Raw genomic sequence first — 23,096 nt, forward strand, 5'->3', positions numbered from 1 at the left:
AAGCAATGTTGAGAAAGAAAAACAGAACTGGAGGAATCAGGCTCCCTGACTTCAGACTATACTACAACACTACAGTAATCAAGACAGTATGGTACTGGCACAAAAACAGAAAGATAGATCGATGGAACAGGATAGAAAGCCCAGAGATAAACCCATGCATATATGGTCACTGTATCTTTGATAAAGTACACAGGAATGTACAGTGGAGAAAGCACAGCCTCTTCAATAAGTGGTGCTGGGAAAACTGGACAGGTACATGTAAAATTATGAGACTAGATCACTCCCTAACACCATACACAAAAATAAGCTCAAGGTGGATTAGAGACCTAAATGTAAGGCCAGAAACTATCAAACTCTTAGAGGAAAACATAGGCAGAACACTCTGTGACATAAATCCCAGCAGGATCCTTTTTGACCCACCTCCTAGAGAAATGGAAATAAAAACAAAAATAAACAAATGAGACCTAATGAAACTTCAAAGCTTTTGCATAGCAAAGGAAACCATAAACAAGACCAAAAGACAGCCCTCAGAATGGGAGAAAATATTTGCAAATGAATCAACTGACAAAGGATTAATCTCTAAAATTTACAGGCAGCTCATGCAGCTCAATAACAAAAAACAAACTAACAACCCAATCCAAAAATGGGCAGAAGACCTAAATAGACATTTCTCCAAAGAAGATATACAGGTTGCCAACAAACACATGAAAGAATGCTCAACATCATTAATCATTAGGGAAATGCAAATCAAAATTACAATGAGATATCATCTCACACCAGTTAGAATGGCCATCATCAAAAATCTAGAAACAATAAATGCTGGAGAGGGTGTGCAGAAAAGGGACCACTCTTGCACTGCTTGTGGGATTGTGAATTGGTACAGCCACTATGGAGAACAGTATGGAGGTTCCTTAAAAAACTACAAATAGAACTACCATATGACCCAGCAATCCCACTGCTGGGCATATACCCTGATAAAACCATAATTCAAAAAGAGTCATGTACCAAAATGTTCATTGCAGCCCTATTTACAATAGCCAGGACATGGAAGCAACCTAAGTGTCCATCATCAGATGAATGGATAAAGAAGATGCGGCATATATATATACAATGGAATATTACTCAGCCATAAAAAGAAATGAAACTGAGCTATTTGTAATGAGGTGGATGGGCCTAGAATCTGTCATACAGAGTGAAGTAAGTCAGAAAGAGAAAGACAAGTACCATATGCTGACACATATATATGGAATCTAAGAAAAAAAAATAATGTCATGAAGAACCTAGGGGTAAGACCGGAATAAAGCACAGACCTACTAGAGAATGGACTTGAGGATATGGGGAGGGGGAAGGGTAAGCTGTGACAAAGTGAGAGAGTGGCATGGACATATATACACTACCAAACTTAAAATAGATAGCTAGGGGAAAGCAGCCCCATAGCACAGGGAGATCAGCTCGGTGCTTTGTCACCACTTAGAGGGGTGGGATAGGGAGGGTGGGAGGGAGAGGCAAGAGGGAAGAGATATGGGAACATATGTATATGTATAACTGATTCACTTTGTTATAAAGCAGAAACTATCATACCATTGTAAAGCAATTATACTCCAATAAAGATGTAAGAAACAAAATTTTAAAAAAAGAACCACGATGTATTTCAACTATTATGTGTGGCAGGGGTGTACGGAATTTTGTATCTCCATGTAGATTGTAAACTGAGAATGGGAACAGGTAGTCCTTCCAGGGTCACGGGGCCCTCCATCCCCCTAACTACAGTCATGGTGCCTCCACCTCAGCTGCCATATCCACCCCTGCACCCAGCCCCACTGCCCGCTGGCCAGAGCATGTGTGGGAAGGGGTGAGGGTGAGAATGGCACCAAGGCCCCAGGGGTGCCACCCACAAAAGGAAGGGTAAAGAGAGGGTTTTTTTTTCTTTTTCACAAACCATCTCCCTTAATGGCCAGTGCCTGTTTTCTGAAACTTACCACCTTTTTAGAGAAAAAGGCTGGGACTTAGATAGGTCCTAGAACCATGAAGATGTCCATTCCAGGGGAACATATCCTGGAACACAGGGATTAATCTATAGAGAAACCTTCAGGAAGGTCACTCATCCTGGATACCACGGATGCCAGGATAGGACATAGGCCCCACGATGCTGGAGCCAACAGGACTGCCACATGGGGGAGCAGCTAACCCCCATTGTGGATAAAGTTGACAGGGCTAGGTGGACCGGGATGCCTGGAACCAGTCCTGTCTTAGCCCCCACGGGACCTCTTAATGCTAGTGCTCCTCTCTGTTACAGGAGCATCCTCTCCCTGAAGGAATGATGGGAAACACCTTCTTCATCCCCAAGGACTCACCCCTTGGGTATATTTTGAGTCACTGGGAAAAGTTTTCTCTAGATTCTTTAAAACGAAAAAAGCTCATTTTCTTTTGTAACGAAGCCTGGCCCCAGGATAAACTTGAGGACAATGAGGCCTGGACAGAAAATGGGAGCTTCAACTATAGTTAGACATCTTTTGCAAAAGGCAGGGGAAATGGACAGAATTTCCTTATGTACAGGCTTTTACGGTCCTAAGAGAAAACTTGGAGCTATGCAAGTCATATGTTAGGGAACCTTGCTGGCTGGGACCCATTCGGGCTGCACAAAAGCCCCTCTCTAGTGCCACCCCTGGAAGAACAGGAGCCCCAGACAGAAGACACAAGCCCCAACACTCTTCCACCATCTTCAGCCTCTCCCCCGCCCTATAAGCCTCTTTACCCTTCCTTAACAGAAATGCAGCCAGAGCCTCTTTGCCCACTTCAGGAAGTAGTAGGTGGGCCTTAGGGAATTACCAGAGTCCACATCCCTTTTTCCTTGTCTGACAATGCTGCACCTGCTTAGGCAGATTCTCGGAGGACCCTAGCCAGTTCACCAAAGAATTCTAGGTACTGACTCTTTCCTTTGACCTTACCTGGAAGGATGTAAATATTGTCATTTCTCACTGCTGCACCAGTGAGGAAAAGCCCCATATTTGAGCACAGGCTCAAACATATGCTGATGGATTACATGTTGCCCAAACACATTGATACCTTGTGGGCCTGACAGAAGTGCCTCTAATGGATCCCAGTTAGGACTATCAACCAGGCCAGCCTGGTATCACTAGTAAGGATCACATGATCATTTGCCTCATTGAATGGATAAAACGATGCATGATTAAACCTGCTAACTATGATAGGTTAAAGAGATCACCCAAGGCCTAGATGAGAATCCAGCCCTATTTCAGGCCTGATTGGTAGATGCCCTCAGAAAATATACGAACATAGACCCAAATACTTTCAAGGGACACATTGTATTTGCAACCCACTGTATTTGCCAATCAGCCCCTGACATTCATTGGAAGCTTCAAAAGCATGCCAAGGGGCCCCAAACCCCTCTCAACCTTCTCACTGACACAGCCTTCAGTGTTTTTAACAGTAGAGACCAGGCTGAGGAGGAAAAGAAGGAACAGCATGACTTAAGGAAGGAATGATGGCAAGCCAGGCTTTTGGCAGCTGTCATAAGACCTAACCCACCTCCTCGTCACTCCAAAAGTACTCCCAGACCTCCACCAAGGAAAGGAGCCTGTTTCAGGTGTGGGAGTCCCAAACACTGGAGCAAAGAATACTAAGGAAACAGGTCCCAGCCTATACCCAAAACACCATGCCCACTCTGCAAGAAGATGGGTCACTGGAAGAAGTAATGCCCCCAGCTCTGAAGGGAGCAAGGAAATTCCCCTATGCCAGTCATGGAAGTGGCTGACTGACAGGACCTGGGGCCTCCCAAGGCTCCTGAGAAGACAGTCATCATCACACAGGAGGAACCGCAGGTGACCATTGACATGGCAGGTAAGCTTGTCCAATTTCTAGTGGACACGGGAGCCACTTACTTTGTCCTGACTTCTCATGCTGGGCCCCTTGCCCCTGAAACCTGCTCTATTGTCGGGCTCAAAGGAAAGCCAAAACACAAACATTTCACCACCCTTCTAAATTGCACCTGGGGAAAGACTCACAAGTTTCTTGTCATGCCTGAATGCCCCAGCCCATTATTCAGAAGGGGTTTCTCTCAGCCTTGGGGGCAACTCTTACTCTCCCTGAAGACCAAAGCCAAGGAGTGTTTTTGGCTGAACTATGTATTATACAAGACATGGACAGTCCAACCCAAAATATTCCCCCAGAAATTGAAAAACTTATAGATCCGCATGTCTGGGGTCAAGGAATCCCAGGGAAGGCAAAGTTTGTCACACTTATAAAATCACCTTAAAGGAAACTAATAACTTCCCTTCCAGGTGCCAATATCCCATAAAACCAGAGGCTCGATGAGGTCTCCAACCCCTAATCTCAAAATTCATTAAATAAGCGCTTTTGGTGCCATGTCAATCTCCCTGTAATACTCCAATCCTACCTGTCCTGAAACCAAGTGTGGAATATTGAATGGTCCAAGATCTTCAAATCATAAATAAGGCTGTAATTCTCCTTCATCCAATTGTTCCCAATCCTTACAATCCTTACACAATCCTTACTCAGGTTCCTGAGGACACAAACTGGTTTACAGTCCTTGATCTTAAAGATGATTTCTTCTGTATAAGTGTTCACTTTGATTCTCAATTCATTTTTGCTTTTGAATGGACTGACCCAGACACTAATGAAACCAAATAATATACTTGGACTGTCCTTCCTCAGGCATTCCGGGACAGCCCACACCTGTATGGCAATGCCCTAGCTAAGGAACTAAGGGAACTAAAATTAGAGACAGGGGCATTATTACAATATGTAGATGACTTCCTTATCTGCAGCCCCTCATAGGAAGCCTCAGACCAAAACACTGTACAGATCCTTAACTTCCTGGGCTCAAGGGGATAGAAAGTATCCCCATGGAAAGCCCAAATTTCCTCCCAGAGAGTCACTTACGTGGGACACGTTCTAAGCCCAGGGAAGTGCAACCTTGCAACCCAGCATAAGCAAGCAATCCCCCATTTACAACCACCACGTACAAAGAAACAGCTCAGAACCTTCTTAGGAATGGCTGGGTTTTGCAGGATTTGGATCCCCGCATTTGGTCTCATGGCAAAACCATTGTATGAGGCTTTGAAGGGACCAGACATGGAACCTCTAGGTTGGACAGGAAATTTACAAAGAGCATTTGATCAGATTAAGACTGCCCTGACTAGCACCCCAGCCTTAGGGATCCCAGATCTTAACAAGCCCTTTACTTTATTCACCTCAGGAAAACAGGGAATAGCCCTGGGAGTTCTCACCCAAAAAGTAGGGCCAATTCCATGGCCACTGGCATGTCTCTCAAAGCAACTGAACTCAGTGGCCTCAGGATGGCCAGACGGTCTGAGAGCTGTGGCAGCCACAGCCCTGCTAGTTGAAGAGGCCACAAAACTCACCATGGGTCAATACCTGGAAGTATTAACCCCACACCAGGTACAGGGGTTATTAGAAATTAAAGGACATCAATGGCTGACTGGAAGCCACCTCACAAAATATCAGGCCCTCCTTCTCAACTCTCCTGAAGTAACCGTTAAAGTATGTCAGACCTTAAATCCAGCCACCCTTATGCCAATAGAAAACCCAGAGGTATTAGCTCATTCTTGTACTGAGACTATCGAACAGGTATACTCTAGCAGACCTGACCTTAGGGACCAGCCCCTCGAGGACCCTGATGCTGTCCGGTTTACGGACAGAAGTAGTTACATACATGACAGCATCCAAAAAGCAGGGTATGCCATAGAAGATTTACATGGGATCATACAGGCTGGTTCCCTGCCTCCCCAGACCTTGGCACAAAAAGCTGAGCTTATAGCCATAGTTCGAGTTTTAAGGCTAGGAAAAGACAAGAGGATCAATATCTATATGGATTCTAAGTATGCATTTTTGGTGTTACATGCACATGCTGCCATTTGGAAACATAGGGGACTCCTGACAGCACAGGGCTCCCCAATCCAGTGCTGCTAGGAGATCTTAGAACTCCTAGAGACAGTACAAGACCCTAAGGATGTGGCAGTTATCCACTGTAAGGAACATCAGAAAGGGAATGTGGACATAGTAAAAGGAAATAACCTGGCCAACAAAACAGCAAAGAGTGCAGCTCTTTTTTTTTTTTTTTTTTCCCGGTATGCAGGCCTCTCACTGCCGTGGCCTCTCCCATTGCGGAGCACAGGCTCCGGACGCTCAGGTTCAGCGGCCATGGCTCACGGGCCCAGCCGCTCCACAGCATGTGGGATCCTCCCGGACCGGGGCCCGAACCCGGGTACCCTGCATCGGCAGGTGGACTCTCAACCACTGCACCACCAGGGAAGCCCAAGAGTGCAGCTCTTAAAACCCCTTCAACTCAGGCTGCCTTTCTTCCCCAGGTACCAACCCCCAGCCTGCTTTCGCCACCCCAGTATACAAACAAAGAAGTAAAGTGGGCTAAAACTAAGGGATATCAAAAGGGTCCCATTGGATGGTGGATTAAGGAACAAACAGTAACGCTGCCCAGAGCATTACAATGGAAAAGTTTTTAAAAAGTCACTCCATGACTCTTCTCATCTGGGGAGGGATGCTTTGACTAGCCTGGTGGAAAAAGTTTTTTCTGGCATAGGCCTTTCTCAAACTATCTTAGAAGTCACAAATGCCTGTAATATATGCTACCATAACAACCCAGGGGGAAAACTTAGGCCCCCACCCCTCCTTCAGCCCATCCAAAAAAGAGGAACTTATCCAGGAGAAGACAGGCAAAAAGACTTTACCCAGATGCCATCCTCCCAGGGACATAAATACCTCCTGGTTTTTATAGACACTTTCACCAGGTGGGGAGAAACCTTTCCAACAAGGACTGAGAGAGCTCAGGAAGTAATAAAGGCATTATTAAAAGAAATAAACCCTCAGTTTGGGCTTCCATGTTTACAAAGTGATAATGGCCCCTCTTTTGTGGGTAAGATAACACAACAAATCTCTACTGCCCTAGGCATTTGCTACCATCTCCATGCTGCCTGGAGGTCTCGATCATCAGGAAAAGAAGAAAGGGCAAATCAAACTTTAAGAAGAATTCTGGCTAAGCTTTGTCAAGAGACATCAGAACCTTGGACAAAGCTTTAACCCATAGCCCTCCTGAGAATCAGGGTGTCACCTAAAACAGGAATAAAGCTCAGCCCCTTTGAAATGACTTATGGCAGGCCCTTTTTAACCTTTGATATTCTGGTGGACACTGAAAACAGTGAGGTTATTAAGTACCTAATTAATCTAGGACTAGTCCAAAAGGCAGTTGCAGAATATGGAAATCAGGTTTTGTGGGCCTCCAGCCAGAAAACGGGCCCCATTCAGGTTTGGCCAGATGTGTCCTCTGAAAACATGGAGGGAAGGGTCCCCCTCTGATCAATTACTGCCTAAGTGGAAGGGGCCTTACCAGGTCCTTCTCAGCACTACTACTTCAGTAAAACTACAGGGGATCACTAGTTGGGTAAAACCTTTCTAGAATTAAACCTCCCCCTCCCCCTGAGTCTTCACAGGGCACAGAGGACCTTGGACAGCCACAAGAGTCTTACCACTCAGGGTACGTGGGGACCAGCTGACCCGCCAGTGGACCAGACCTCAGCGGCCGCAACCAAGACCATTTTGTCCCTGGTCTCCTCCTGAGGAGGACGACTGGACAGAGTGCCCCGACTGGGTAAGGAACAAGAGACTTTACTGACCTCTTTCCCATTCCCTCTCTCTTTCCTGTTTTCAACCCCTCCTATCTTACCCTTTTTTCTTCTGTCCTGGTCCTGGAAACAGGAGTCTGGTTGAAGGGCCTCAGCCTGATCTGAGGGTCAGAGCCTGATCACCTCCAGTGAGCAGAGAATTCTAATTCTGCTCTGGTATCTGGTATCTGGTTTCTGGTTTCTGGTAAGGCCGAGTTCCCCTCCTCCCTGCCTGGAAGCCCAGGGAAATGTCCCCGTAGTGCCTGGGCATCTGCAGGTGGCAGGAGACATCCATAAGGCCACCCCTTTTGTCCCTCTCCTCCTTCCCCTCTTCTTTCAACCTGGCCTCGTTTCCTCCCTTTGAAAGCTTTGAAGACCTGAGATATTTCTGTTTACTCTGGTAGTACTCAGATCTGAAGTTTTGTGTCTCTGTAGGAGGTTTTCTGAGAGACTGCCATCTGGTATTTAAGGGAGTGCCTGATTAGGACAGCCAGGTCTGTGTGTGTTTTATACTTTGTGTTCTGTGTTGTGATTTGTGATGGCCATTCTGCCTTGTGAAATGGGAAATTCTGGTTAAGCTATGAGATCTCTGGTTGTGTTTGTCTGTATGTCTGTGTGCATTATATATATGTCCTTACCTTATGGTAAGGTATTATCAAATACCTTTGATAATACCTTTAGGATGGTATTATCAAAATTTGTTAGTGAGCTCTACTTAATTGGCTTAGAGGAAGTTAAGTGCTTATATAAATTCTGAAAAATATAGACTATAACTGGCCAGAATTAATTTCAGGTTCACGTGAAGTGGAAAATATTCAGCAATAAATTAATACCTGGTATTAATGTTTAAGTTTGTTGATCTAATTAATATAGACGTCTTTATAGAGTCATCAACATTAACTGTAATACCTTTATTGTGCCTAGGTTTAATATAAGCTAAATAAAATCTTGTTATATCTGTTATAAATTTGTCAGCAAGGAAAGTAACTCAATGTGATGAAACTTTTAAGGAAAGAAAATGCAAATGAGAGAAGAGCTTTGGGTGAACTTTTTAGGAATAATTATGTTTTAGGAATTGTATATCTAAAAATAATCTCTCCAGATATTTGACAACTTGAAAGTTAGAAAAGAAGTTAAGTGATGGAAGTTTTGTGGAAAGTGGACCCCAAGAAAAGAGTTTTGTGCATGGTCAGAACTGGATAAGTTTAGAATAAATTTAATTGAGTAAATGAATTTTAAAAGTAAACTGGTACAAAACTTGAATTTGGGGCTTCCCTGGGGGCGCAGTGGTTGAGAATATGCCTGCCAATGCAGGGGACACGGGTTCGAGCCCTGGTCTGGGAAGATCCCACATGCCATGGAGCAACTGGGCCTGTGAGCCACAATTACTGAGCCTGCGCGTCTGGAGCCTGTGCTCGGCAACTAGAGAGGCCGCGATAGTGAGAGGCCCGCGCACCGCAATGAAAAGTGGCCCCCACTTGCCACAACTAGAGAAAGCCCTCGCACAGAAACAAAGACCCAACACAGCCATAAATAAATAAATAAATAAATAAATTTAAATCATATGGGCTTCTAAGAAGACCTCTGCTTTAAAAAAAAAAAACAAAAACTTGAATTTGGCTTTTCTTTCTATTAAGAGGACAAGTTTTCTTAAAATGTTGAACTGCCTTTGATAACAGATTTTAAGTTTCTTTAAAGTAATCTGTTCTGCATTTGCCTTTGAAATCTCTTGTTACTTTGGCTAAGTAGAATAAATATTGTTTCACAGTGACCTATGATCTTATCAGACTGAGTGTTCTAAACCCTTTTGATATTTTTCTGACAAATTTCCCAAATATCAAATTTTAATTACAGTTCCTTTGACCTCCAGCTAACTTTGAGATGCTTTAGAAGGCCCATGCGGCATCTCAGAGAGAAATATTTAATTAGTATGTTAAATTACATGCAGAGCATTATTACATGAGTGATAATAAACCTTTTAAAAATATTGTATGGTAAATGTTATTAATATAGTCTAGAAATTATATGGAGTTCCTAAAAATCTGATATGTCCCAGTAAAATGTTACGTCATAATTTTACTTACTATCTGAAAGTGTTGTATGTCACAGCAGTAACCAAGTTACTTTGTCAATTGCATTGTAATCAGATTTAAACGTGCCTTCTTAAGTGTTTTGTCATTGTAGACAGTTATGGTTTCACTCTGATGCCTTTGCAAAAATGCTTCCTCTTCATGAAGATTTATAGAAAGGAGTTTTGGATAAATACAAGTTTCTGACTTTCACACCATAATGCTGAATTGGGTAAGAAATTAAAGAATCTTAATGAAAACCCTGATGGCTTCATAAAATGTTAACAAGAGGATTAGTTACTGAGTGAACTGGTGAATATGGTTATAACTTTTATGGTTTCTATCTGAAACATTACTAGCTTTTAACCTGTGTTTTCCAGATATAAAGAATCCCTCCCCCTCAAACTAATTATGACTTACAGCAATTTGGTAAATTGCACCTTTATAAGCAGAACTGAAATATTTCTCTTTTCTCTCTACCTGACCCCTCCAGAGATTGGAAACTCTTCGATTCCCAGCAGCTTTACCAGATAAATTAGGAAGGCCCCCTCCTAACAGGTGCAGGAATCTGAAGGTATTTTGTGGACCTCAAAAAGGGAGGAAATCACTTAAATCTGTAAGGCAAAATCTGTGACAAGCCCTTGGCATGGCTTTTCTGGTCCAGGGAAGCCTTTTATGAATTAATCAGACTTACTTTGCAGACAAATTAATATTGATTTGACTTTATTTAATATAATGAGGGTAATTTTATTTTTTTATTTTTTTAAATTTAATTTTATTTATTTATTTATACAGCAGATTCTTATTAGTCATCAATTTTACACACATCAGTGTATACATGTCAATCCCAATCGCCCAATTCAGCACACCACCATCCCCACCCCCCCGTGGCTTTCCCCCCTTGGTGTCCATACATTTGTTCTCTACCTCTGTGTCAATCAGGGTAATTTTAGAAAGAAAGAGATGTTTCAGTGGACATCAAAATCTAATTCTGTCTGTATTCACTAGGACTCACTTCTCAGATAGTTCCTTGCTGTTATATTGTTGTAAAGTTTAATTGAACTATTAAAAGGACACTCTAAGTTTGTTTCTGAAGCTTATCTCAGTAATCTATCTTTCAATAAAAATCAAATGTCCCATGACCTGCAACCAGGAGAATGTGCATACTGGAAAAGACAAAATTTAAAGGACTATCTCCAACCTAGAGAGAAGGACCCTTTTCAGGTACTCTTAACTAGCTCATGCACAGTGAAACTGAAGGGAATTGACTCTTAGATTAATTTCCACTCACAAAGGGCCCCTGTACTGGACTGGCCTATGGAGAGGGTGGCTGACCTCAAAATCACCTTAAAACAATGCTCAAACAAAGGAGAAACTACACTCATACCAGGATGAGAAGAAGACAACAGCAGTAGCAGCTTGCCCAAGATCTTGGACCTGACTCATATGATCATTTATAATGTTTTCTTGACTTCTTGGACCCTTGCATATGAATCAAATATTTTCCCATCATGGGCATGATCCTATGCTTGTTTTAAAAAATCAAGCCAATTGTTGGGTTTGTGGCCAATTACCGGTGTCTAGTACTTCTGTGTTACCTTGGTGTATTTCTCCACTTGAAGGCTCTAATTGGTTGGCTCTTAGAAAATTTATTCTAGAAGAAAGAAATTATAGTCCTGTTTAGGCCACTAGTGATATTACTAGGTGGGATCCCGTCACCTAGCCAATTAATAATACCTGCTCCGACTCTGGCCATAAACATGAATTTTCCTCTATTACTCAGGCTCAATCAGAGCAACAACCAAAATTTCAGCCAAGGAATAATACCTCCCACAATTATGGGATGGATTTATGTAGTTAACACCAGGCTATGGTAATTTAAGTTTAAAGGCTCCTCTATACTGGGGACAATTAAATCCATACTAGGGATAACCAGTCTAGTAACACTAGGAAACTGGGCTGGGTGCCTTATGGACAATGCCAATATATAATTTCCCTTAAATATAAGGGTCGGTACAGAACAGAGTAAGTCAGATGACCTGGGATATACTGGGTTGCACCTAATGGAAGTTCTTGACATATATTCTTACTTATGACCTTACTAATCTGCTAGCTATATTGTTTTTTATATTGCCTGTTTTACAAAATTGTTGTTTCTTACATTACCAAATGTGTGACTGAGCCTCTGATAAAATGATGATACACACTTTCATGTAATATCAATGATGGTAATGATGTAACTCTAGATATGGGAAGAAGCAACAACAGCAAATATTTTCCCGGACCATAAGAGACTAGTAAGACAGGTGGTCCAGAGACTTGGCTACTGTGAATAAGGCTTAGTCCAGTAATAGCGCATTGAGTGACCCAGCAGTGAAATCTTCACCAGACCTGGGAATGAGCATTCCTGGCACCATGGGATGAAATGGTCATGAAATGCCCCCCAAACCATGATCAAATTTATGACCCTGAAGGGGCCCTGCCAACTGAAAACTGACACTTGCCATCTGCCTCTGCAAGGATTAGGTCAATGGGCACGGCAGCCACTGACCTTCAACACCCCCTGAAAGGAGCTCAGGGTGGAGATCAGGAATGAGGCACTCTGTGCTCTGGGAAAAACTGGCAGAACAGGTCTTCAGATAGTTAGATACTTTCAGGAGAAGCTTTTATGACCCCAAGTTCTTGCATCTTCTCATATCTAAAAAAGCACTAAAATCATTAACGGTGACATCTGCTTTGGCCATTAAGGAGAGAAATGCAACTGAAAGTCAAAATAGAGTAGCTGTGGTTCAGACAGCCAAGGAAATAACCAGGTGACACTATGGGTGTGATTTCAGACAAGTCAAGTCCTTGTATTGCTAAGAACTTGAGTTTTCTGAGCTGTGTCAGACTTGGATGACACCAGCCAATCTCAAAACAATGTCTGCTGGCAGTTGGTAACTGCAACCTTACTTTTTAAAGGTGTCCTCTTGTAACTATTACATTTTTTGACAATGAAATTGCTTTAGATCATACATTAACAAAAAGAAGAAACATGTATGATGACCAATAGCACTTGTTATCTATGTGTAATTACCACATTAAAAGTTAAAACCTACTTAGATAAAACTAGACAACTGGCCACCTGGCTACAAGGCTCCCCAAAGCACCAGGTCCAGACTGGGTTTCAGGCTTATTCTCCTGAAAATAAATGAGATTTATTTTGTCTATTAAAATTCCAGTTGTCACTCCTCCAACTACTTTTAATTTGGTCTGTCACACCAAAATGGCAGACCAAGGGATTGAGATTTTAATCATACGAGACTAAGATCCAGGACTTGGAACTCAGAAATATTTCCAATTCAGTGTCTATTCTCCAAACTGAGGCAGCACTATGCCCCATTTTAACAGGAAGATGCCAGAGCCGTCGTTGCCCAGTTCCCTGAATTAAAACCGAGCAGGACTTTGTAGGGCTCCAGAGTACAAACCCTTTCTGCGTCCCGTTTCCTGTTTGTAGGATATAGACTTCATTCAGCCTCCTAGACCCTCCCTGAGTTCCAAAGGGCAGATTCAAACAGTTTCTAATCAGGGAAGGGAAGGGATGCAGAAACGGGAGGAGCAGTCAAATGGTGGTGCAGCCTTGGGGCAGGGTCCTGGTTCCTCCTCAAGGAATATGCATAACAGTATCTTTGAGTTCTTCTGCAGAACTGGGGTCCCCACTCAGGTGGAGGATGGTAACTTCAGGCTGAGCACAAGATTCCTGGAGCACCACCCTGTTACCATGCCACAAACCAATCAAAAGAAAGTCACACACCCTGCAGTCCACATCCCAAATTTTGCCTTTTCTGGGCCTGGTGATGACCATCCTGTTAGGCCTCTTGTTTGGCCCCTGTCTGTTTCAACTGCTTACAAGGTTCATCTCCAACAGGGTCCAACAGTTTGAAGCTGAATTGTTACTACAAGGGTGAATGCTGGTTTCGGGCACAGAATACCTCGATTTAGATCAGGTGGAGAAAGACTTCTACTCTACTAGGCAGGACTATGCCCACTCTCAGCAGGAAGTAGTTACAGAAGAAGGAGACCTCCACCCCAATTCCCAAGAAGTATCTTGAGTCAGTCTCAGGCGGGAGTTGTTAGAGGAAACAATGACTGAAACCGCCCACCCTGGCCAGCACTACAATAACCATTTGCATGAGTTATTTTATGACAGGAGGTCCTGGTAAGGAACATGGAACTAACAAGCCACCACCAACAGGAAGAATTCGGGAAACGTCAAAAGGAGACACCAGTCCATATGTCCTACCAACCTCCCAGAACCCTCCTCGCTGGAATTCAGCTTTGCTGACTGATGCGTGAGCCACCAGGAAGGACCCTGAGTCAGAATGACTGGCCAGAGACAACCTGAAAACTAACCCCACCATCATAAAACCTGAGACTGTGAGCCACGTGGAAGAGCAGTCCTCCTGGGTTCCCTTACCTTCCTGGTCTCCACCCAAGTGCCCCTTCCCAATAAAGTCTCCTGCTTTGTCAGCACAGTGTCTCCTTGGACAATTCACTTCCGAGTGTTAGACGAGCCCACTCTCAGGCCATGGAAGGGGTCCCCCTTCCTGCAACAAGTCCAGATGGATGATCAAGCCTCTTCAGGACCTGAAGCTTTTATTCAAAAAGGACAAAGAAACATCACAGATCCAAGAATGCAACAACTCCAGCTTCAAATGATGCTATGCCAGGGATTTCAACCCATCCCACCTGACGAAGGGGACCATCAACACCTGCTGGACAAAGTTGTTGCTTCCTTTTACTCCCCACTCTCTACCTCTGTCAACAATCCCAAGACCCCTATCTCTGACAGACAGTAGGAGATCTGGACCCAGAGGTAGGGACAACACCCATGCTCAGCTTGAAGCAGTTACATAAGACGGACTGTTGGTCCCTCTGCCTCTTAAAAGATTTTAAGGGTCCCAGACTCCTTGAGAGGGGAATGTTACATCAGGCAGTAGCTAGATATGAGCAGAGAAATGGAGGCAGGAGCCTGATGGCAGGAAATCACACATCTTGTAAACAGTGAGGATCCATGGGCAGATACCACAAGAATATACAATGGCAAAAAGACAGCCTCTTCAATAAGCTGTGCTGGGAAAACTGGACAGCTACATGTAAAAGAATGAAATTAGAACACTCCCTAACACCATACACAAAAATAAACTCAAAATGGATTAAAGACTTAAGTTCAAGGCCAGACACTATAAAACTCTTAGAGGAAAACATAGGCAGAACGCTCTATGACATAAATCACAGCAAGATCCTTTTTGACCCATCTCCTAGAGAAATGGAAATAAAAATAAAATTAAACAAATGGGCCCTAATGAAACTTAAAAGGTTTTGCACAGCAAAGGAAACCATAAACAAGACCAAAAGACAACCCTCAGAATGGAAGAAAATATTTGCAAATGAAGCAACTGACAAAGGACTAAACTCCAAAATTTACAAGCAGCTCATGCAGCTCAATATTAAAAAAACAACCCAATCCAAAAATGGGCAAAGACCTACACAGACATTTCTCCAAAGAAGATATACAGATTGCCAACAAACACATGAAAGAATGCTCAACGTCACTAATCATTAGAGAAATGCAAATCAAAACTACAATGAGGTATCACCTCACACCACTCAGAATGGCTACCATCAAAAAATTTACAAACAAATGCTGGAGAGGGTGTGGAGAAAAGGGTACCTTCTTGCACTGTTGGTGGGAATGTAAATTGATACAGCCATTATGGAGAACAGTATGGAGGTTCCTTAAAAAACTAAAAATAGAAATACCATATGACCCAGCAATCCCACTACTGGGCATATACCCTGAGAAAACCATAATTCAAAGAGTCATGTACCACAATGTTCATTGCAGCTCTATTTATAATAGCCAGGACATGGAAGCAACCTAAGTGTTCATCAACAGATGAATGGATAAAGAAGATGTAGCACATATATACAATGGAATATTACTCAGCCATAAAAAGAAACGAAATTGAGCTATTTGTAATGAGGTGGATAGACCTAGAGTCTGTCATACAGAGTGAAGTAAGTCAGAAAGAGAAAAACAAATACCGTATGCTAACACAAATATATGGAGTCAAAAAAAAAAATAGTTCCGAAGAATCTAGGGGCAGGACAGGAATAAAGACGCAGACGTAGAGAATGGACTTGACACGGGGAGGGGGAAGGGTAAGCTGGGACGAAGTGAGAGAGTGGCATGGACTTATAAATACTACCAAGCGTAAAATAGCTAGCTACTGGGAAGTAGCCGCATAGCAGAGGGAGATCAGCTCGGTGCTTTGTGACCACCTAGAGGGGTGGGATAGGGAGGGTGGGAGGGAGACGCAAGAGGGAGGAGATATGTGGATATATGTATATGTATAGCTGATTCACTCTGTTGTACAGCAGAAACTAACACACCAATGTGGAGCAATTATACTCCAATAAAGATGTTAAGAAAGCAGGAACCTCCAGACTGACGTAAACCACACGTTTTGGGTGATAAGTGTCCTGGAAGCAGACAAAGAAAGGTGGGGAAAGACAGGAATCTTCTATGTCCAAATGTGACCTGTTGCTCATTATGCTCTCATTACAATAAAATTAGCCTTACAGATGAGAAGTACCCATCATGCACTGACACCATGATACTTCTGATCTAAGCCAAATAAGAACAGAAATCCCTCCTCCTCTCAGGAAGATGGAGCTGGGATGAAAATCAGGGAATACGACCCCCAAACCCCTCCTTCCTCCGTGAATATTCTGCCCCTTCATTTGTATGCCCCTCATAACCGGCTTGCCAGAGAAACCCAGGGCAGCAGCTCCTCACCTGTCTGTCTGCTCTCCCTCTGAGAGCGTATTCTTGCTTAAATAAATCCTTACTTTACTTTCTTAACTCCCTGCTTGTCTCCGAATTCTTTCGCGACAAGGCAAGAACCTTAAATTCACTGGGAGCAGTATAGTTTATAAAACAGCTATTATAGCATCTGGTAAATATTTGCTCAGTAAATGTGACTTCCTAACTTGCTACCTGTGCAATCCTACACAGCATTCAATATTTTCTGATGACAATATATCTGAAAACAGTATGCAGGAAATATCCCCATGCCTTTCAGCACAAGAACAGGCACGTGCAAATTCTCCTTTTCCAGTGTTTTTTATTTGCACATTTAATATTCACAAATCATTTTACAGATTTATTCTTTTCACAGGTTCTTTATTTATAGGAAAGATCAGGATTAAAACAGAGCATCGAAGAGGACCAAGAAATTACCAGCAGAGATGGTGCAGAATACAAAGGTTCTAAAACAGAACAGAGTGAACAAGAGCAGCGTGTAGCCACTTCCTACCAGGCTGGAACACTGACTTCATTAAGGCAAAGCCTTTATTTACTGTGTTATTTCTTCATCCCACCTAGTTTAACCCAAATAGAAAGGCATTCTATTTTCACACTACTGCTCTCTGAGGTCTTAGGAATATAGCTGGTACTACATGTGACCAGAGGCATCCCTTGACTATAAACACCTGAATAGACACGTTAAATTTTGATGTGTTAACCACCCCTCTGGGAGAATTAAAACGAAAGGGGCAGAAGCTGCTTGATTCTTAAGACTTTGAGAAAAAGGGGAGGGGTGTATGTGTCTGGTGGTGGGAGGAGGGGAAAGAAAAGGGGCTCAAGGAGGAGTGAGGGCAACAAACCTAACTCTTCCCAATGTATAAGCGCTCTGTGTCTTTCTCAGATGCTAATATAGTATTCTAGTACTCAGAAAAAAACGAGTTATTGACCTCCAGTGAGCTGTACATTGTAATGGCTAGTAACAGGGAACATACCCTGGGGAGGAGGTGTATTCATTTCATGCGTATAACAATGCAATTCAAAACTGTGTCCTACTATGATCTCAGCTAATGTGTTTTCCTATTTTAAATCAATTCACTGTGTAACCTTGGACAATTTACCTAACCTTTCTGTGCCTCTATTTTCTACCAGTGAAATGAGGATTGTACCACTTTATGTTGAAGATTGGAGGAGATGGATGAAAAGCACTTTAGAATAGTGCCTGGCCAAATCCATAGAGACAGAAAGCAGACTGATGGTTGCCAGGGGCTGGGGAAAAGGGAAAAAGGGGATGGCTGCTAATGGCTTTGAGGTTTCTTTGTGAAGTGATGAGTGTTCTAAAATGAGACAGTGGTGATAGTTGCACAATTATGTGAATATACTGAAAAATCACTGAATTGTATATTACTTTAAAAGGGTGAATTTTATGGTAAAGTGTATCCCAATAAAGCTGTTACAAAAAATTCTTAAAAAAATAGAGTAGTGTCTGGCACACAGTAAGTGCCCAATAAATGTTAGCTATTATTTTTAGTAATATTATTGTCACATTATTATTTAGCCATCTTATGACCTAAGTAAATCCCTAGAAATTCTTTATTTTTAATAAAAGCCCACAAATCTAAAAAAGTATTTCTAATTTACATATATGCATTAACATTCACACATTTATTTCTATCCAAATTGTCTCAGAAATGAACAGTTTAATTAAGAAGCACAATTTCAGTATTTTACTCTGGAATAAAACAACTGCATGCAATGGATGTCTGATCATATCATGATAGGCTTTAGATAAATTTCAATGACTTGATGTTATCCAAGAATTGGAAATGATGGGAGATTTTCATTTTCATCTCCAGGAATAAACAGGAAGTTCAAATACAGTAAGTACTTAGATTATATAACGTACACAATTAAACCTTCAAATATAGGCTTGTTAGCCTTCTAATCACATTTTGGGGGACACTTTATAAAAAGACAAATACAGTAAACAGTAAAATGCTTACTAGCCCCATGCCCTGTGACCCCCTCACCTTGCCCAAAAGAAAATCCCCACAATGAAAAGATATAACTCAACTCATGTAATAAACCACTTAAGAGGCAAAAGACTTGACGATTAATGATTGACTTTTAAGACTACACTGCAAAAAAGATGTTCACATCAATTGAGTATTTATAATCTGAACAGCAATTAAATCCAGTCTTCACCTTTCCTATTGCTAAAGAATATGACAACGGAGTCTCAATCTCAGAAGCAGGAGCAGCAAGTGATAAGCCACGATGGCAGTAATGCACATCACATGCTTGAATTTCATCTAAAGCGTGAAACCTTCCAATTCCCGGAACAGGGTTTCCTTTGTTGGAGTCCCCTTCCCTTCTAGTCTTCCTTTCTATAATTAGCCACGTGCCTCTGCAGCAAATCAGGGAAAGCTGTGTTGAGGGTTACAACTTCCAGATACTCAGGTCTTCTGTGACAGAAAGCAATGCACTTTTTTGAATATATTAAGAAAATATTTATTTATACCCTCAAATTGACCACTCATTTTCAGAAAGATAATTAAATCTCCATTTTACCCGCCTTCATTTAAATCAAATAAAACCATTCCCTAAGTCACCCAAAAGCAACAGATTAAAACACAGAACAAGTTGCCTTAACACCCAATATGTATAATACCCCCCTCACACACACACAAACCCCACCAAAGTTGTGGCCTTAGGAATTTCTGACCAAATATTTAGCCTGAGTAAAATTCAGTGAAGATTTAATTCCCTTTTGAGAAGCATGATTATTTCTTTAATTTTACATTATAATCATTGGGATAGATTACAAAACAACTTTGGAAGAGAGATGTTTTTAGTGGGAAGTTAGAAAATTTCAGACAATGGAAATGGATGATAATTTAGGACCAATTTTAAAATCAGAACCAGTTTCAAAATATTTTCTTTATCAAGACTGAAACACTGGCTTTGTCCTAACAGGGTTTATTTTGAAATTTCAAAGGGAAATTGAAACAAATACAAATACATAACCAAAATATCTAGACAACGCTGGGACAGAGGGGACCAATTTTGTAATGCTCTGTAATTGAATATCATTCCAAGTACTCATTTGTCCTAGTATTGTACATTTGGTTAATCTGGGGATGGAGAAAGTATATTTTAAAAATTATATATCTATGCATAGGTCATCTTTAAATACCAGTGAATAAATATTTAAACTCCATGATAAAGAAAAAATGTGGAATAAGAAATTCCTATCTTTATAACTATATTTACAATGAATGTTTTCTGCCTGACTCCTAATCTTTGTCTATTAAGAGCTTTTCACTGTGCAATTTATAGAAGGCAGCAGCTCATATTACCTTAAAAGAACCCTGATTAGCTCAGAATCAGCCTGTCCCAGACACTCTGCTCCCTGAAAAGCCTTCACACTTGTGTGCATAAATAGCTGAGAATACAAGTAGGTGCACATGTGCAAAAAAGTACTTCTCTAAAGGAGAGCTAATTGGCTTTACAAATAAAGTCTAAAACCAAGAAAATAAACTGCTATCCCCAACCCGAAAAACACACCTAATGAAAAAACTGCTAAGCCCACTATGAAAAGGCGGCAGCTGTAAACTCAACTCATCCTACCTCATGCTCTTAAGCATCTAGTTGTTCTGTGAAATCAGCCATTAGAACACTAAATCCCTCCATGTTTACATGGTTAAATGCAGCCTTTGATTTAGCTTTACTTTTTAGTTAGAGGCCAGACTACACAGAATAGCAAGAAATTCCTTACAGCTATGCTGTATCCAAACTGCCTCATTCTATCCTTAAGAGAAGGTGCCCACATGATAATATGCATTAGGGACCTACCAATCTAAATTTCTGAGGTCTTCTACTTGGGTAAGTTCAAGCATTGGTCCACTGAGAGCTTCAGTCAAAGGAAAATTACAAGTTGACTGCTAACACCTTAGCTTGCATATGCAGAACTGGAGAGTAAGATTAAAAATTAAGAGTGTCCAGGCATAGAAAGAAACGAAATTGAGTTATTTGTAGTGAGGTGGATGGACCTAGAGTCTGTCATACAGAGTGAAGTAAGTCAGAAAGAGAAAAACAAATACTGTATGCTAACACATATATATGGAATCCAAGAAAAAAAAAAGGTCATGAAGAACCTAGGGGTAAGACGGGAATAAAGACACAGACCTACTAGAGAATGGACTTGAGGATATGGGGAGGGGGAAGGGTAAGCTGTGACAAAGTGAGAGTGGCATGGACATATATACACTACCAAACGTAAAATAGATAGCTAGTGGGAAGCAGCCGCATAGCACAGGGAGATCAGCTCGGTGGTTTGTGACCACCTAGAGGGATGGGATAGGGAGGGTGGGAGGGAGGGAGACGCAAGAGGGAAGAGCTATGGGAACATATGTATATGTATAACTGATTCACTTTGTCATAAAGCAGAAACTAACACACCATTGTAAAGCAATTATACTCCAATAAAGATGTTGAAAAAAAATTAAGAGTGTCACTGAGCTGCTATTAAGCATGGCAGAAAGGTGACTATACAGAAAGACTAAAAAAGCCTATGTTTTAGATGTCCTTTGCTTTTTTTAAAGCAACAAGTGCAGAATTTTCTCTAATCAAACTCTGAATTTTGCTTAGATGTTTTCTCCTCCCACATCTATGTACCCCTTTCCCAACCTCTGTCATTGTCTTTTTAAGCTTAAGAGAAGTAAAATAAACTATCCCTTATTATTTATGAAAAGAGAGGCATATTCTAATAGTCATAAGGCAATATGTTTAAGAGCTGCACCTGAACTGGTATTCTCAAAACTGAAAATATAGTTACCAACTCTATATTCAACTTGCAGGATGTATCCATGTGCTTCCCAAGTCATTGGTTGTCACCCAGACGGACCACAGTGACCCCATCATGCCTTAAGGAGGCATTATACTGTGTGTACTATGCACACATATTTTAAAGAAATAACATTAAGAAGGAAAGGACGGCCTTTCAAACATCAGTTCCTTACATAAATGGTGACGGTGCTTTATGGTTCCCTTTTAATCTCCTCATATACCCAGTTACCAAATACCTCCAAAATTAGACAAAACAGGGCCAAAGGCAAAACTCCACGGTAAATTGCATCTTTGAAATGAGCTTTGAATTCCCTGGTTTTTAATTTCCATTTCCTGATTTACTGAGGAGTGAAGGTGAGAATCATCCAACTGATGACAAAGTAAAACAAGAAAACAGGATAAACAGCAAGGGCTTTGCGGTTTGGAGGCTGGCTATCAGCAAGGAAAGCTGTAGAGGCTAAACAAAGCAAAACAAGACAACAAAAAGGAATATTTAATACAATAAGACTGTTACAACTACTAACATTTACTAAACTTGAAGGGGCCTGACATAGTCTGGGACACAGAATTATATACTATAAGTTCAGTTACATTTGTGATCCTCAGAGAAAAAGGCATTTGGCAGCATAGTTTTCTGGACAGCTGAGGGCTACCTGTTTCAAGTATGAAAGCTTTGAAAGGTTTCAACCATTTAAGATGGAAACCTTTCTAAAAGGGGTTTCTTACCCTTTTCTGAGAAGTTACTGAACTGTGCTACATAGGCTTACAAAACTCCTATGGCAAATGGCCTCACACTGCTGTTTTTTTTGAGTACTTGTTCTTAATAAGTTATCAGCTCTTTTAGATGCCAATCCTCTTGTCCATCCAGGAAACATATACTCATCTTTTCACTCATCAATAATCACCCTTCAAGGAAATCTTTCCTGAACAACCATCTGGTATCCTGCCACCCCAGGTAGAACTGCCCACTTACCTCTTCTGTGTCCCCACTATACACTGCAGAGACTTCCATTGCCCACCTGGAAAACTTTTATGCCTAAATTGTGAACTCGGAGGATAGAGACCATGCCTAGCACAATGCCTGACACACAGTCTGTGCTTAATACCTATTTGCTGAATTACAGGAACTTCTCTCTCATCTAAGATTCTACTTGCTGAACCACTGTGGGCCTGGACACTTGATAACTAAGCTATTCAGAACTACATGTATGGTAAATTATCAGACTCTAAGTGAGGGAATGAGGGGCTCTTCCATGGGTAGTTAAAGCACCCAAGCTTAATACAATCCTTGGAATATCAATTCTGGCATTCTCAGATCTTACTTTTGGATTACTTCTTGGCTTTTAACCATGTCCCAGAGCAAAGAAATGTTACTGCACATAAAAATATTAGGCAGTCTGTCTATCCCATTAAAAAGAAGCTAGTGAACACTTCCAGTTTAAGGTGGAATTTTAAGAGAATTTTAGGAAAGTACAAACAATGAGCAAATAGCATTCATTGCCACTGCTACAGGCTCTCACTCATCTTTAGCAGAATTTTCTACTGAAGCAGACAAGTACTATGATACTTAACAACCTATACTGGGAGGTAGTATAGTACATTTCTAAACAGGTGTGTGATCTGGTTGGGTTTGAAACCTGATTCCCCTATTCA

The 23,096-nt window shown here is 41.6% G+C and overlaps 1 protein-coding gene across 2 annotated transcripts in view; it reads right to left on the bottom strand.

The window, feature by feature from the left end:
- Nucleotides 1-21,332: 21,332 nt before the first annotated feature.
- The window catches only part of YIPF6 (Yip1 domain family member 6), a 30,084-nt gene continuing 28,320 nt past the window's right edge, over nt 21,333-23,096 (bottom strand). The window contains exon 7 of one of the 2 annotated variants that reach the window (XM_007470146.1): nt 21,333-21,900. In XM_007470146.1, coding sequence (XP_007470208.1) covers nt 21,782-21,900 — 119 coding nt within the window. In that variant the 3' untranslated portion in view covers nt 21,333-21,781. The remainder of the gene's footprint in view (nt 21,901-23,096) is intronic. The other variant, XM_007470147.1, reaches the window with a different exon arrangement.

This window comes from Lipotes vexillifer, unplaced genomic scaffold, assembly GCF_000442215.2.
Source record: "Lipotes vexillifer unplaced genomic scaffold, Lipotes_vexillifer_v1.1 scaffold926, whole genome shotgun sequence".
Lineage (NCBI taxonomy): Eukaryota > Metazoa > Chordata > Mammalia > Artiodactyla > Lipotidae > Lipotes > Lipotes vexillifer.